This window comes from Cebidichthys violaceus, unplaced genomic scaffold, assembly GCF_023349555.1.
Source record: "Cebidichthys violaceus isolate CVI_PGR_0920_01 unplaced genomic scaffold, fCebVio1.0.p SCAF_134, whole genome shotgun sequence".
NCBI lineage: Eukaryota > Metazoa > Chordata > Actinopteri > Perciformes > Stichaeidae > Cebidichthys > Cebidichthys violaceus.
Genome location: NW_027176301.1, coordinates 61,336 through 79,554, shown reverse-complemented (window position 1 = coordinate 79,554; position 18,219 = coordinate 61,336). Strand labels below are relative to the sequence as shown.

Sequence of the window (18,219 nt, the reverse complement as noted above, 5' to 3'; positions counted from 1 at the left end):
CGGTAACGTTCGTGTTCCATTTTTATGCATAATGTAAAAATAAGTGTGGGACACAGTGATCAGGTAATCCCATACGATCGGTTTATGAGCAGCACCTGACCCAAGGCTCCCGGTTTAAGCCCCATCGCACAAATGGCCTTGTGTGTGTGTGTGTGTGTGTGTGTGTGTGTGTGTGTGTGTGTGTGTGTGTGTGTGTTTGTGTGTTTCTTAAAACCATCATAAGACGGATTTACCCGGTGCATTTGTGATCCTGCAGAATGCAGGCTGGTCTCTCCCCCCCTGAGCCGGGGTGCGTATTCCAGCACGCGCAGACACAACACATCCAGCTCGTTGGTATTCTAACCAGGAGCGTTACAAGCTGTCAGACAGACATCAGTTCAAGGAAGAGCAGGAGATGCGTTTTTGAAGCAGTATCCGCTGATTTATTCACCTGTGTGTGGACTCAGAATGAAAAATAAAAAAAACCTGCCGCTCGCTCAGTAATCCCGGAAACAGCCACATTCACTACCCATACCTAGTCGTGTGCACACGCACGCACACACACACACACACACACACACACACACACACACACACACACACACACACACACACACACACACACACACACACACACACACACACACACACACACACGAAGTACAAAGCCAGTGAGCTACTATCCCACCCAAGCTTTACTGTGACTACAATCAACTGGAGGATTAATCAATTACAAAGCAGAGATGGACTAGCGCACATCGGCCATTTGGAGGAGTGCAGATTCAGAGGAGAGTCTGCATTATATTTGTAGAGGTTGGCGATTCCAGTGAGACAGAAGCAAAAAGTAAGGATTCTGCCGCAGTAGCCTCAGGTGTAGAGAGCCAGAGGTGAGAGTGCTTCAAAAGAACAGCGTGTTGTACATGAGGATGGTGGATGGGGCTCTGTGTTAAAGACTCATTACACCTTGCGCATTGCTACAGGCTGTGTTGCGAGGGGGACATTGATTTCTTCTGAAGAACAGCTGGGTTTACCCCGGTCATATCAGCCCTTTACCGTTTGTCAGGACCAGATCCTCAGAGGAGAACCCTTCCCTGAGTACGGATGCGATGAGCATTGGAGAAAGGTGATGGAGCACTTTTTTGGTTTTGTTTACTCCCATGACCGGATTGAAGGTGATCACAGAGCACAAAAAAAGGCCCCAGCAGGAAGGACTGAGGACAGCATGCCCCTCTGATGCAGCAGCCAGATGGCCAAACCTGACAAAGGGTGACCACAGCACAAAACGCTTTACAACGCCAACTTTCAGCCTAAATGTTGCTAGATTTAAATCCATTGGTGCTTTTATGACAATTTCGATGGCAACTGTACAATAGAGGACTATAAAAAGAGATAAATGATGTCTTTTTTAGTATCGGTTCATAAATAGTGATTCTAAAAAAGCACTTCCTTTCATCTCACACTAAAATACTCAGACTTCCCAGCTTCACAGACATAACTTTATCAAGGACAGTCATCAACTTTGGAATAGGGCGAAAACTACTTTTTAAATGCGTCAATAGTATCATTGACGCATTAGAAAATACTGCAACAGCAACCTCCCGAGGAAACTAAAACCTTCACGAAACCTTCAAACAACTGTACTTCGGGCCAAACGACGCACGATTCTCCCAGAGCTCGTCTTTCCCCGTTCCTCTGAACGGATTGACGAGGATCCCCACCAAACGTCCAGATGGCCGAATACCTTTTCCTCCTCTGCACCAAACGCAAAGCCAAAACATCTCAGCAATAGCAGTGAACTGTGTGCTGCTGCTGATATGCTGGTGTGATATCAGAGCTGCAGAACGGAGCGGCACAAAAAAAAAAAAAACCTTCATCTGAGCCGGGAAGTGTGTCAGAGTGAGCGACGGACAGCTGGTCCCCGAGGTCCCAGGGCAGCGCTGAGGGCCCTCGCGTCCCCCTACCCCTTTGCCCTTTTGTTCCCCCTGTCTCTCTCTCTCTCTCTCTCTCTCTCTCTCTCTCTCTCTGTGTGTGTGTGTGTCTGTCTCTCTCTCTCTCTGTGTGTGTCTGTCTCACTCTCTCTCTCTCTCTCTGTGTGTCTCTCTCTCTCTCTCTCTCTCTCTCTGTGTCTCTCTCTCTCTCTTGCACTCTCATCACCGTTTCTCTTTCTCTTTCACTGCACTCTATTCTCACTCGATCAAATTCAAGCAAAGACATGCATGGCTATTTATAGCGGAGTGGTGCTTTTTTATCAGCCTGTGTCTATTTGTGGCACTGAGAATTACAAGAGGGCTTCCTGGTTGCTGACGTCAGCAGTGCAGCGCTGCAGAGAGATGGGTGGAATGAGAGAGAGAGAGAGGGGAGAGGGAGAGGGAGAGAGAGAGAGAGAGAGAGAGAGAGAGAGAGAGAGAGAGAGAGAAGGGGAGCAACAACGACAGAAAGAAAAGAGAACAAATGACAGGGAGAGACCAAAAGGAGAGTGGGACAGATTTGGAGGAAGCATGACATTTGGTTGTTGGTAGAGCATTTGCATGAAGGCTCTCATGGGGAAGTGAGAAGGTTTATTTCCGTATATGAGATGCGGGTGTATACCTGTTTCTCTCTCTCTCTCTCTCTCTCTCTCTCTCTCTCTCTCTCTCTCTCTCTCTCTCTCTCTCTCTCTCTCTCTCTCTCTCTGATATAATAGCAGGCTGCATGGGAAAAACTGAGTGGTTGGGATAAGGAGCCCCTCAAGAGACTCTGGATTAGTGGAGAAACGCCAACCACGCTGCAGCTTGGGTAAACACCGTCAGCAAACCCAGGACACCCACTGAGTCATACACACACACACACACACACACACACACACACACACACACACACACACACACACACACACACACACACACACACACACACACACACACACACACACACACACACAATGTACTCACACGCAAACAAACACCAGCACTGCACACATTACACACTGTTAATCCTTGCGTGTTTGTGAGAGAGATGCAAACATGCTTGGTGGTTTACTCCCACATAAGTGTACTGCATTATATCACGATGATTTCACACATTAGCTCACAACTGTCCCAAAATTCAGGACCTTTATCCATTAGCTGAGGATGATATGGAGTTAAGCCAGACAAACTGGAAAATAAAGGCTGTCAACTGTAAATACTGGTGAAAATGAGGGCTGGAGGGAAAAATAAAGTCTGAAATTGATCTGCTTTTGACTCGAATGATGGAATTACTTTGCGACAGCAGATATTTCTCAGTTTAGTGCAGTGTTGGACCTCTGGGAGCAGTCACTGTGAGCTCATTCAGTCAGTATGCGACTAGATAGAGCACATCCCTCCAGAGCAGACCCAACGCCGGCACCTGTTTACACTAGAAGGCTGTTTGCCTCCATAGTTTGGGTTACCGCTAACAGGAGAGAGGTTAGTTTCCATCTCCATGGATTATTAAAAAGGGACAGAGATGATAGAAGAGCAAGTGCAGATGCAAGCAACTAATCTTTTTCTTTTTTTTTTTTTTGGTTCCATAAACAAATCAACAACTGCCAGATTCCAAAGAGGAGAGAGGAGAGGTCACTTAAGAGCACAGAGCAAGGGAATAAGGATGCCAGTCAAAGCTTTTTGGTCAGCGCTCCTGGAGCTCTCAGTCAGTCAGCTCCTCATGAGGACGGACACGATGCACACAACAATCGCTGACAATGACTTTAAATACAGATTTATCTTTGAACCTTCCTATCTAATTCTAGGGGAATTCAGTAATGACACGTCAGATAAAAATACAATCTGCAAGCTCCTGAGTCCTGGTACTAAAAGCCCGTTCAAAATCCATTAATTAGTTGGGTAATTGGTTAATAGAGGCAAATGTTGGAAGAGTTGAGTTCCATACAGCTAGCTTACAATATAAGATGGATACTTTTGTAACAATGCACTTGTGTGAGACACACCAGGTGAGATTAATGTCCGTTTATGCCTATGCATAAGTGTGTCTTTGTATGTAGATCCCTTTTAGAATTTGCTTCCCCCTTGATTCACTCATACCTTTGTTCATAGAGTACCACGGCATTACTTCCTTCTTCAAACAATATCTGTGTTAAAAGGCAATGTAAGACAGCAGAAGTGCAGATTGTCAAACGATGTGTAACCATCTGTAACCTGCTTTAATGAACACACTTCCCTGTCATGGCGTACGGTTCACACATTCAGTATCGGTTTCCCACCTGCCATGCCCACATGCAAATGGCAACACTTTCTCACACTCCTCCTCACACAGGGGGACTAACCCGTTTATGGAACACAAGTAGTGAAGCCAAGTCGTATGAGACACATTAACCCATTGAGCTTGATCATCAACAGGCTTTAACCTGCTTCATAGGGTTGTGTGAAAAGGTATCGGAGGCGCACACGCCTCACATCAACTTGTTACACAACGCCACAGACGACATCTATAAAGTCGTTATTTAACAATTATAAACAAAACTTGTCCTTACCTGCACCAGGAAAATAATAAGAAAGTAGAAATTGGCAATTCTTCTAAACTGTTCAAACAGGTTCTTTGGTAGAAAGTTCCAAACTGTATACTGTGGGAGGAAAGAGACAAAAAAACAAAAAAACATGCATTTAGGTCACAGAGAAATAAAAAAGGTATTACAGTGTGTGGATTTCTTTCTGCATAATTTTCCCCATTCAGGAACGGTGTTTTTCAACAGAATTTAGGGAGGTTAACAAAAAGCTTGGCAAGGGGAGAGAGATTAGAGGCATTCAATATTCACAGACTCTTGCATATGTGCATTCTGTCTGAGCTGTGGAGGGGGGGGGGGGGGGGGGGGGGGCAACTTCAATAGCTTGGAGTCTCTGTTCTTTGTTCTGCCGAGGGAGAAGGCCCTTGGGGGACCACAGGTACTCCATTGATTCAGATAAGCGATTTATCTCCTTAATCTGGCTACCCTTGAATGCAGAGCTGATGAACTTATCATGTCGGCGACTATTCCTACGCGTTTTGTTCTTTTATAAGTGGCCATGACTGCTGATACCAATCGGGGCTGAAGCAACACTTTTATCTGCTTAAATCCCTGAGAGACGGCTCGACAATACCCGGCCTGTAACTTGGTGCCACAATCCGAAGTGCCTGGGTAGAAAAACACAAGTGCATGCACACACACACACACACACACACACACACTCGCAGGGAAACAGCATTAAGGCACTGTTTATGAAAGGGAACGTCTGCATGGGGATAGCGTTGAAATGCAGCGGCAGCAGAATGGCCCCATCTCATTTTGCCGGGCAGAAAAGAGAGTGAAAGTAATGAGAAAAAGGGGGCGGCAGCAGCGAGGGTGGTGGTGCAGTAGCACAGGAGCGAGAGAGAGAGGAGAGGCGGAGACCGGCCATTGCGAACGCAACAGGATGATGGAGAGCAGAGGCATGGAGGAGCATAAACACTACAGCCGGGGTAATTAAAGGCTGTTTACCCTGACATACTGGCAGGAGCAAATTGATTGGCCCATCCTCACTGGGACGCTCTGCACCACTATAAATCCCACTGCCGTCTTACTCTCACACCACTTCCCCTCTCCTCATCACTTTCTTCATATCCATAAGAGAGTCAGCCAGCACCAGCCTGAGCCTGCCGCTGACACTGAGGGGTTAGATTTGGGTTGGGGGGGGGGGGGGGGGTCTATCAGAGCCCAGAGGGGGGAAACGACCGAATTTCCCACCCTGCCAGTACATTAATAGCAGCCATGTATTTCACCGCTCCCCTGACAAACAAATAATCGCCTTCCGCTGGGAGCGAAGAAGAGGAGCATGTGGAGAGGCAGTGGGAGGAGGAAGAAAGGAAAGGAAAGACACAGGAACGTTCAGGAGTTCAATCCAAGTGTTAGATAAGAGAAGAGAAATGCTTGAAGGCAGGTGAAACAGAATACACAGAGGAGCTGGGAAACAAACAGAGCTACATGAATTTCATCCTGTGTACGGCAAAGACTGGGGCGCCCTGGCATGCGTGTGTGTGTGTGTGTGTGTGTGTGTGTGTGTGTGTGTGTGTGTGTGTGTGTGTGTGTGTGTGTGTGTGTGTGTGCGTTTCTTACCTTGGAAGACACAATCCTGTTATCGCAGAACTTGGGTGGGATGATAGCCTCATTGGTGGAAGATGACCGATGACCAACATAGATAGTCCTACTCTCTACTCTGTTCTCCACTCGGCCAAGCTAGAGGACGAAGCAGCAGAGGTGGGTCGAGATAGGAAGAGATCCAGATAAAAAAGGAGAAAGGACAGAGAGGATATACGTTAGTAATTCAAGGTACGTCTCTTCACTTCAACAGAGATTAGACAGCCCAGTTAAATCCAACAAAAACATTAAATGCTATCTGCAACATATGTGTGTGTGTGTGTGTGTGTGTGTGTGGGGGGGGGTATATAGAATAAATAAACAACTTGTTTTATGGTGCAAGAAGTTGTTGTGGTCATAAAGACTCTTAAAGTCTGATGAGGCCTAAATTCCACCCACAGGTCAAGTATTAAGAGATTAGAAATGCTACAGTGGTGCAGCAAATTAAAGAGACTTGAAAAGCACTCCACTGTTGAGCACAAGCCAATAACTCAAGAGAGAGGACACCGGAAAGTGTGACAGGGTCAACGGGCCAAAATGGTGACTGTGCGAGGACTATAACTTAATTCCTTCCCTCCCAGGTGGTCGCTCGTCGATGGTAAACGAGTCATAAATGCGGACAGCCAGGAGAGAAATGCTGCGCTCTGATTTATTGGATGAGCTGCCTTGTCGCGATGCAGATGGCAGGGTGATATGTGCACCCACACACACACACACACACACACACACACACACACACACACACACACACACACACACACACACACACACTAGCCAAATGTCTGACAGAGTGAAGACTCAGGAACCGGGTCAGGAGCCAGAGACACGCTGGACTACCCTCGACATGAGGTGGCCGGGGAGATTCCTCTTCTATAAAAAGGCAGGTAGGGTGAATCACAGAGCAAGACAGGAAAGCCAAGTCAAGGTCTTAACTCTACAGGAGCTCGCCTTACGCCAGTGTCACAAACAACAGCATAAATAACGGGAGCTGAAGACATTGTCAGGCAGGTTTTTTTTTTTTTTTTTAACCTTTTTGAACATAAACTCAGTTTGCTGCACTGCGTGAGGCTGATTGGGTTCATTCTTCTGTGTGTGAAACAACCAGAGGCTGGAACTAAACATCGCTTTTTTTAACTTAAAGTGGACACACTCATACATTCACTTTTTAAAAAAAAAAAAAAAAGCTCATCAAGCACTGTTTTTACTAGTAGCATTACCAGCACATATCCAGTATATTAGTGCAGCACTACCATTAAGACCCCCCATCGTTATACGGGATCTTTAATTAATCAAACTGTACACAAGCACACATGCATTTTGGTTCTGTCCTGAAGAGTGGAGCCCAGAAAACGGACCTCAATATCTGTTCCTGACACTCTGAGGCTTCGGGTGGACAGACACGAGGGCTGCCGGGTCTCAGTACACTGGATCAGCCATATCTGCTTCCACCTCATCTTTGATTTTTTTTCCTCAGACATGAAGACTTTTCCCCACTTCTTTCAAGTGTAACATTACGGTAAATTAACATTGTAAGATGTTAGTCATAAGCTGTTGACTGCTATCTACGTTTTATGTGTCTGCCGTTCATTATCGCTCTGATCGATTAAGCAAAGACGAAGGGTTATAAAAATCTATAATTTTGTACCTCAGATCTTCCAATTAGACCTGAAGATTCCTCATAAAATGGAAATTATACTTTCCAGATACTGGTGACACCCGACTGATTGTATCACTGTGCTTCATGAAAAGTCGACAATGTATGTCCTCAATCTGCAAATTTAATAAGAAACTATATCTTCAAAAGGTTTAAGCGCCTTACAAAATGGCCATACATCACTTGTGGAGTTATGGAGAGAGAGAGAGAGAGAGAGAGAGAGAGAGAGAGAGAGAGAGAGAGAGAGAGAGAGAGAGAGAGAGAGAGAGAGAGAGAGAGAGAGAACACCTGAACAAATTATTTTCTTTTAACAGGCTTGTCTGCCCGTAAACAAGCTGCATCCTCAAATGTGCAAATCTGTGATATTAACTCATATTCCACTTTTCCTCTTGTTCCAGTGCCACGGTTTAAATTAGGCTGGGAAAATGGGACACGGCGTCCAATGAAGCGTCTGAATCACTGAGACGCATTGAAGTCAATGTAACTTGAAGAATTTCCTTTTTCCCGTCAGCAAGTTCATGATGCATGCTTCGTGAATGACTACAAACTATTTTTAGTGGACTCTGGACGTTTGCACCAACATACATTAGTTAAAGGCAATATTTCAGATGGGGATTGTATACGTGAATGGTTGATGACCACACTGAATTATTGATATAATTAACATAATTTCTCAGAATCAGCATCTGGAAAAGGAGCTTGTGCCTGTTCCAAACTGCCCGTCCTTTTCTACATGACATTATCATATAGTTATAGCTGTGCCCTCAGCTCAGGTACAAGCAGTGTAGCTGTTACTGTGCCTGTAAATGATTAAGGTTATGCAGGCAGGGGATCTGCTTCATTTAATACAAAGGCCAGCAACATATGGGTTGAGGGGACGGATTACCATGAACATCTGATCCTGGACCAGACCCAGGGAATGTGTGAATTACGGCCACCTGGACAGCGAGCTGCTTAAAGTCTGCTGCTGACAAGAGGTGAGATCAAAGAACAGCCTCGCTTGCAAGCCTAATTTATGCATTTGGGGCCAAAAAAAAAAAAAAAAAAGAGCAGCCTACATAACTCCAGTTTATGCAATAATTTGCATTTCACGAGCCGTCAAATAACACAAAATCTTAATTCCCAGATATTTCCCATCGTCTCTCCAGACCCGACTAGAGAAGAGAACCAAAAGGCTTACATAATGCTCCCTTATGCATGAGCAGACGTGTTCACACCTCAGTATGGCTGTCAAATCTACCATCCCCTACCCGCTCGGCACACACTGACACTAATTCAGCAGGACCAGACGGACCTGGCTGCCAGAGAATGAGGGGAGAGAGAGTGGGAGGAAGAAATAGTGCGAGATAAAGGAAGTATCCAAGGACACAAGCACATCCCGGGTTTTTCTTTATCTAACAACAACAACAACAGCAACAACAACAACAACCAGCACACAGAAGGAGCAGTAACCCCATGGACTACTTTGTTCATTTGTTTGAATCAGATGCAGTGTTTCTGGCAGTTATCCTTCCTCTGTGTACTCTGTGAAAAATGCTACAAATGTAAAAGAATTCCCAGTATGCAATATAGCGAACACCTCGTGTAACATGAGGAGACAATGTGGGTCCAGAAAAAAAAGGGCTGCGCACACAAAATATAAAAATGCATGTAAGGAACAATTTACAAAACAAAATTAGCTTTGACTTAGAGGACCGGCTCTGGGCTTCAGAAATGATTCTCAAAAAGAAATGTTGACACCTACACACATAATTAATGCTTACAATTAGATTCTATATATAAAAAAAGAGGAAATAGACCAATCCCTGGGGCCCTAAAGATAAGAAAAGGACTATTGAACGGCCATTGATTTAGTGGAGAATTCGCTGTAAAATATAATGAGGGTCAGACCACGAGGCCCGCTTCATTTCTGAGCGGTTACGTGATCGCAATGCACAGCCAGACAAGAAATGCTAATGTAAGGAAAAATGGAAGTGATTGCATTATCTGTACATCATTGTCAAAGGTCAAACAAAGCCATTCAATGCCAATGATGAGCAAGTAAAGGAAAAGTGAAAGTCAAGTGGCAGCATGTCAACAGCAAACGGCAGATTCATCCTCGGTGAGAAAGCATCAGCGACGAAATGTGAATGAAGATCAATAAAGCTAACATCCAATGCTAATTTGAAATAAATGGTGCATTAGTGAACTGAGTGATTCTGAAACTTTACATTAAATGACACTCTAAATTAAATTATGCAAATATTGTGAAATGGGCTCCGGAGGGGACAGGGGGTGGGGGGGAATATAAGGCTGCATTCAGCTACTGCCAAAACTCCCAAAGATGACTCGGGTCTGATGACACCGCATCCTGTCACACCATCTCACTGCTGAGTGACTAACCCGCTCTGTCACAATCTGCATGCTGTTAGCTGAACAGACACACTGGGTAACAAGAAAAGTACATAATGTAACACAACCCATCACAATGGTAACGCCCTCACAGTGCAACCATGGGAAACGAGAGACGTCGACTCAACTCTGGTGCTGTTGTCTTATAAGATTGCATTATAATTACTGACACACACACACACACACACACACACACACACACACACACACACACACACACACACACACACACACACACACACACACACACACACACACACACACACACACACACACACGGTGGACAAACAACCATATAAGTCTTTTTAAATCACATTTTAATTGAAGTAGCATTTATTTTCTTGATAAATCCATGAATTGTTTAGTCTAACTAAGATGTAGAGATGTAAGGGACAGTGAGACAGTGAGATTCCTGTTAGGATTACTCACATATTTCATGCCATAAGACACCCATACAACTACTGTTATCTAAAAGCACTACACCAAAAGAAAGTGGATTTACTGTTCCTATTCATGGAGATCACCACTCATCTTAAAAGGCGTCTCTCAGCTGTCCTGATCCTTGAACTGGTCACATATCATCATGTCTGACCCTCAGGTGACACAAACATGTGAGTCACGCAAGACTAGAAACACCACATCCAGTTTCCTTTGACATAAAGATGTGGCCATTTATGGTCTGCAAATCTGTCAAAGAGCATAGAGTAAGTGGTTCTGGCTCTCAGGACTGCAAAGTGTGTTTAACTCTGTAACTCTTTCGTCTTTACTTGTCAAGTAAAGTTTAACCGAAGCGTGACTCCGGCTGCATACACACGTGCGTGACCAGAAGAGGAGTGTTTGTTGACAAGGAAGTGAAACTGACGAGCAACTCTGAGCAAACCGGCAAATCAAGATGCAACCACGGTGTGTGTGTGTGTGTGTGTGTGTGTGTGTGTGTGTGTGTGTGTATGTGTGTGTGTGTGTGTGTGTGTGTGTGTGTAGAGAGAGGGGAAAGGGTTAGTGACAGCAGGTGTGACATTGGCACAGAGAGCGTTATGCACCCTGACACAAATAGATATCGAGGTCAAACAAAATCAATCCTGTAACTTATTCTTTCAAAAGTGCTGAAGCGAATCCAAAAGAAGTCAGTTTAAAAAGGACACGGTAGGTTAAAGCTCGCCTGCTCTTGTGGTTTTGTAACTTTGGGTACAGGAAAGAAAATCCACTCAAACACATTTAATGAGGTGTGAGGCGGTGAAAGAGAGAGCACCGGGGCCCTATAGGCTTCTTTGTCTCCTGCACGCGTACTAATACATATAACACCGAGGACGACGCATTCCTTGTTAAGTCCATGTTCCTTTTTGACCTCGGTATCCATTACATGCAATTCTCTGCACAAAACGGAGCTGCACACAGTCTAATGCCTCATTAGTCGTACCGGTACATGAGAGGAGTGGGCGGCTCAGTCCTTTATCATATTCGACTACTTAACAACATCTGCTTCAGCGGCACCTTATCTATCCCATCAGGTTTTATGATGTCGCTCTCAGCTTATTAAGTGGATTCATCACAGGTCAACCTTATCTGCCTCTTAATGTGGTGAATATTAGCGGTTTTTCTTCTCACCGCATTCAAGTAAAACCATAACAGGGAAAGTCTCAAGATAAGATCGAGTGCATTGGAGTAAGTCTAGGCCTAAACATCGAATTATATTCTGAGAGTTGGCTTGAATAAATACCCCCCCCCAAAAAAAAAGGCCTAACCTTCAGTAAGTCGTTGCAAGAAATGTTGATGACAACAGTAAAAAAAAAAAAAACGGCCTAACTGCAACATAAAGTTGCTTTTATGACAGGCTGAATGGAGTTGAGTGATGAATGTTTGAATGCAAGGGGAAAGGTGCACGCGTTGAGTCAACGCTGCTCGTCACTGCAGTCCTCCATCTCCTTCGTTCTCTGTCCTGTCAGCCCACCGGCCTGTCTCCTTCCTGCACGCTCGCCCCGTCTCACTAATTGTAACTCTCTCAGATTTGATTACACATCCAGGCACTCGTTGCCTCGACAATGCTGAGCATTTACAGAGGCGACGTCGTCTTTTGAAGAAAAATATAGACACATTAACATCAAACCGACGGCGAAAAAGGTTTGTCACTACAATGACTGTGAGAAGTCTTCACCTCGGTTGCATTTCCTGTGCGAGTTCTTAATAAAGCAATTTGACAACACATGGGCTCACTTGTCTAATTTCAGCACAAAGGTGCTTTGTTTAATTTAAGTGAACAGACACTCAAGATGATCTCGACGCATCTTTAATCACAGAGAACCTCATTTAACCAGCTTATTTTTAATACAGTAGGACCACACTGTCTCACAGGAAAGCCATATTAGACAATTCATACCATTATTAGACTACATTGTTAGGTTACAACGAAACTTTTTGATATGTTCTTGTCTGTCCTCTAAATACCTATAACAAGTGGGTGCTCGTCTTCATCGGTACGTCTTAAAAATAATTTTTTTTTGAGGCTCCAGAGTCAAGGAAAAGCAGAGCCATTACCCCGTCGAACAGGTGTTACCTCCATCATGGATCCAACAACACTACAGAGCCCATATCAGCGGCTTCTCTCTCCTCTGTCCACCGTTTGCGCTCAGTGATGAATGGCCCCACAGAGCAATAATAGTCCAACTTGAACCGAGGGCCGATCCTAAGGAGCTGTCGGGGATAGGCAAAGGCTCATTGTTCCACGAGCGTCCCTGCAGCTGTACGAGACACAGAGCGTACTGTACCATGGGCTGGTACTGGCCTACATTACACAGAGTCCCTCGACAATGGGGAGGAGGGGGGAACTCATCTAGACCTCGTACTGGGAGCTGCTTCCTCAAATCATTTGGTCATCTCAAAAGAGCCACAGACGGATATTGTGCTAAATAATTTTGCAGCGCCTACAGTTTACAGAAATGTTTAAAGTGTAGAAATGAACATTTCGTGACTAGATAAAGAGGTAGGGCTGGTCGATGGTTTGACGTCTTTCAATGGAATCATATCGTGATGAAATCGTCTAAATGTGTCTAAATTGATAAGCATGTACTGAAGTCAGTATGCGTGTTTCTCACTAAATCTGAATTGAAAGGAATTGTGCTTACGGGAAAGCCGAGTGTCGTTAAATCAAAACTATTGTCTTATTCTGATTACATGTATGCGTGTGCATCAACAGTCCGTATATAGCTAGGAGTACTCCATTATTCTGCTGTATCATGATATGTCGTGAACACAAACTACGCAAATCCCTGGTGGGAAACCTGTGGGCGCTGGGGACAGTCTACCTCAGGCACTGTTTGCCACAAGAGAGGACGATAGAGAAATGTTGCGGAACACAAAAATAACAGCCCAGTAGACATTACAGAAGGAAATGTATAAGCAAGTCACACATTGCTGACAAGAGGTCTGTGGCGGTGTATCTGAGGCACGGCGTTCCTCAAAATAGAAGCGTACACAGACGAAATAGAAGGCTAGAGCGCAGCCTAAACTTCACAAAACAAGTTCTCAGCAGGCAAGTTATTTTCTCACTGGTTTATAGTCTTAAAGCTTCCATTTACTGAGGCTTTGGTTTTGCTTTAGAGATTATATGTTACTCCAGCTTGAACTTTGTCCCCACAGCTACCATCCTCTAGACAAGTTAGCTCAGTAAGTCCTGGAGAGAATGACAAAAGTGAATGGGGCTCTTATGGAGAGGGGGAAAAAAGCTCCATGCTTTGTGCTTTATGACCGGGCAAACTGAGCACATTTTGAGCAGCGGCCTAGTCACACTTTAATCCATAATTAAAGAGAATTTAAAGTAGTGTAGCCATAAATGGAGTATGGTTTTTCCAGCCAAGTGCACATCCTCTCCCGTGCGTGTGTGTGACAAATCACCAGATTCAGCTACTTAGAATGAAGGTGCTGGATCCAGCTGCTTTTTCCTATGTAGTGCACTGGTTGTAACTTAACTGAACTGCAAAACACAATGGCTTCAATCCCCCCCCCCCCCCCCACCCACCCACCCACCATGTCTGGCAGAGGGCCATGCAACACCAACAGAAAGGTATTTACAGTGCATCCTAATGCTGCTGACAAGATTTATAAAAAAAAAAAAAAAAAAAAAAAAAAAAAAAACTCCATCTCAACTGCAACCCGACTGATTACATTATCTTTAATAATGTACCGAGCTACGCTGGCTGTAATTGCTATTCAATTAATTACCCTGAGACACTGCATTGGAGGGCAATGGGTCTGATGACAAAAATCAATGTGGCTCTGCCCTGCTTCTGCTCAGATGGCTTGCTTGATTTGCGGTTGGGTTTTCTCACCAGACGTCTTCTCCCACTGAACTGTGGCCACGTTAAAAACACTCGCGTTCCTCCCGGTGACTGAGCCGCACCGGCTGCAGGGCTGGGAGTTTTGTCGTGGAAATATTCATTGCAGGCTGTTGCCTAACCTGGGTGTTCATGCGAGCGTGCGTGTGCGTGGGAGGGGGAATGTTCGAATGTCACGCAGCGCTCGTTAAATCCTCACATGGACTTTGCGGTTTCTTTTCTGTGTCAGGTGACGACAACGACAACAACAACAACAACAACAACAACAAAAAACTGGGATGACAAGCCATCACAGATGCTGGAGTCTCACCTCCTCCCTCTGTGCTCAGACACAGAGAGTGAGACATAGACAAAAAAAAAAAATACCCCCCCCCCCCCCCCGCACATCTCAGCATTCTCTTCACATCTCACTGCGAATGCTCTCTGGGTAATGCTAGAGCTGGAGCATGGCACAGAAAATCTCCGGATGAGCCTTTATACATATATGGATGACGAGCATGCGGTTTGGAGGGCTGCTAGCCTGGCGAGGATACGTGGGTCAGGAAAAAAGGAGGAGTGATGTGAGGAGAATTCAAAATAAATGAAGCAACCTGAATTATTTAGAGGTACAAACTGAGAATTCAACCTAGCTTTTAAAAAGGAAGTGGAAAATTGCCACAAAAAGCCATCCACGGTTCCCCTTGTATCTAAATTGACCCGCCCACTCCAATGTGAACCGCTACAGGAAGCTGAAAAGAGTGTCCATTAGGCGGAGGAGGAGATGGAGAGGTGCAAAGAGGCTACAGGTACACTCCTTGGTTTCCAGTTTTTCAGGTTTGAGTCACGAAGGGCTTTCTTTACTCCCCCACTATATTTCATCAGCCCGCTGTCCCACCGCCGGCCGTTTATTCCTTCACACTGCCACCCTCCCCACACTAAATATATTTATTATCCTGCTGTGTGTTGCAGATGAGCTCCTTTGGCTGGGTTTCCATTACTGGGCAGCGTGCAGGAGACCAGATGGAGAGAGGAAGGAAGAGAAAGAAATCAGAGTAAGCAATTCTGTTCGCGAGCCAATTCACGGCGCAAGACTAATGGCGGCAAAACTGAGCACAGCTCTAATCAATACGCATCTCTCCTAATCAAACAGACCTGATAAATCAAATGGTCCTACGGAGCCTTGTATGGTCTGCTGCCTTCAGAGGAGACTCTTAACCTAACTGCTCTCTAATGCTCCAATATCTTTACAACAGGTGCTACTAGCTAGAGTACATAAAAGCAAGATTGTCCTGCAGTATAAAAAACACAATTTGGAGCATTCTGAAGCGGGGTAAGTCATGCAGCAGAACCAAAATGCAGCCATGAAAACAGCATCAGGTACATGACATTAGAAAGTGCTTATAATGCTGGAAATTAGACTCATTAGCCCAACACTCGCAGGTCAGATGGAACTACTGTATCGTTCAGCAGCAGGTACAAAAACATCCTCTTTTATTGCTGAACATTAGCCTCCCCTGGGAAGAGTGATAAAAGTCTCTGAAAATAAATTCGACCTTGTCTGTTTACGTTAGCACAAAACCACCTTAATGTGCAGTTGTGTTAGTGTGAGCATGCAGGTTTGTGTGTCACATCTCAGAGCCGCCATTGCTCTCAGTTGACCTGAGAAACCGGTTTGCAGAGCCCTGGGGCTTCCAAACGCATTTGACATGCAACACTTCAAAAACATACACAACACAACATCTCCTGCCAGGTAAGGGCCTGTTTACCAGGGCATGGTCACAGTCAAGTAGAGACAGATGTGAGACTGGCAGGCTCCAGTGCAATAGTCTGCAGCAGGGTGGATGGGCTGAGGAGAGCTGGAGAGGAGGGCAGAAGGGAGAGGGGGAAGCCCTGCCGAGAAAGAGCAGGACCCCTGAGCAGAGGCACTAAATATTTGAGACTGCACTACACAGCCTTAAACACACAAGTGTATTGCACCCTAAAAACTAGAACAACTCGCATAGCATGGGAAAAAAATGTATTAAATGTCAAGACATCACTGGAGTGCTTGTGAATCAAAAAGGAAAAACTGGAGGCTAGAATCTCTTCACCATCCTTCGATTGAATGGCAAGTTATTTTAGCATGCTGCCGAGACAAAATACATAATATCTAAGCGTTCTACAGCTCGCGCCTAAATAACCCCAAGAGGTTTTATTATTATCTTCAATTAATTGTTTGGGAAATGAAGTGTTCTAAAATAGAGTTGAAAGATATTGCGTTTACTAATCACATAAGATAAACAAAAGCAGCAAATCCTCACAATCAAGAAGCTAGAAATAGAGAACATTTAGTAGATTTGCTTTAAATAAATCAATTATTATCTGATTATCAAAATGCTTCTTTAGCTAAGTGATTACATAACTAATTGTTTCAGCACTACATTCTATAATTGTATTAAGTCAAAGCAATTCCGTTGGTTTCACGGTGGGTAACAGCACCTGTCGAGCTTCAGTGTACTTCATTACTGAGCCGAGGAATACTTGCTACGGTACTACAATGTAGTACCGTAGCAAGTATATGAAGCAGAAACTTCACAAGTGTGATTTCAACCAAGCTAGAGAGTAGGAGGAGGCCTTGTGGTTAACATGGTGCTACCTGGGTGATGGTGTTTTCATGCGACGGTGCTGTTCTCCTTGCATTCAAGGCCGGGGCTCCCTCAATGAATACTATCACCGCCAGGCTCCACCTCTCACAGATCACACTGCTGCCTTCAAGGGCTTGAAACAAACATCAAAGGCAACCGTGTGGTTTTGCATTCCTGTCTCAGAGCATTACAACCTCTGGAGCCCCCCCCCCCCCTTCGATGAAAAGCCATAGCCATCTTTACTGATTTTTCAAAGACACACTTGGGGTTTAGCGGCACAGTGCATCGTAGTGGAAGAAAGAGTCAAGTGAGACACACGAAGCCTCCTCGGTGCCTTTTGGTATGAGCAGTCACACTCGTTCCCTCTATCTGTTCTCCCGCTTCATGATGCACATGTACCCCCCGTGGGCTTCAGTGTGTATCAGGAGGCAGACAGCCAGAGTGTCAGATAACGGCACTGTGTGCATCAATGGCAGTGTGGCTGGCTGCCCCGCACAAAATATTATTTACAGCTCACACTGGAGAGAAATTACAGCAGCAATCCTCTCCAGAAGGAGGGGAAGAAAAAAAAAATCAGCTGACCTGGCAACACTTAGAGTGAGGCCAGAAGGAGGGTCAGGCACTATAATTATTATATTGCTTCCCTTTATTCACTGTCGCTATCTATACTGCTCACATAGCCCGTGGGGGATTCAAACCACCGGCGACAACAGGTTACTGGTGCATAGGAGGATGATAAAGAGGCAGTAAAGGCGGTTTAGCATTTATAAACCTGGCCTTGCGGATAGTTACTCCACTTTCAACTAGCCCACTCATGGCTGATTAATGTATGTGAAAAGGGCAGTGAAGCCGATGGGTGAACTTTTAAAAAGGGTAAGCATTAAATCGACCAATCGTGAAATATGATGTCAAAGCAGTTCACGCTGGCAAAATGCCAAATTCAAGAAATCCGGTGGATGGATGGAAAGCAACATTAGAGCAAAGAGGGGCTATAGCGCAATTATAAACTATTGATTTTCTTTTTTTTCTTATATTGTCTAAAATCCAAAGATATTCCATCTAGAAAAAAAACATAACGCTGAAAAGTAGCAAATCCTCAAATTTAGAAAAGCTAAATCCAGTGACAGTTTGGCTCATTTTATGGATGATTCAATTAAA

At 44.7% G+C, this 18,219-nt stretch overlaps 1 protein-coding gene across 7 annotated transcripts in view; it reads right to left on the bottom strand.

Moving 5' to 3' along the window:
- Window positions 1-18,219, bottom strand: part of atp11c (ATPase phospholipid transporting 11C) — a 40,213-nt gene that overhangs the window by 20,773 nt on the left and 1,221 nt on the right. For 6 of the 7 annotated variants that reach the window (XM_068708130.1, XM_068708136.1, XM_068708137.1 and 3 more), the window contains exons 2-3: window positions 6,065-6,184; window positions 4,469-4,558 (exon numbers count right to left, since the gene is read on the bottom strand). In XM_068708130.1, the coding sequence (XP_068564231.1) occupies window positions 4,469-4,558; window positions 6,065-6,184 (210 nt within the window). Of the gene's footprint in view, window positions 1-4,468; window positions 4,559-6,064; window positions 6,185-12,681; window positions 12,809-18,219 lie in introns of those variants that run through there. The other variant, XM_068708133.1, reaches the window with a different exon arrangement.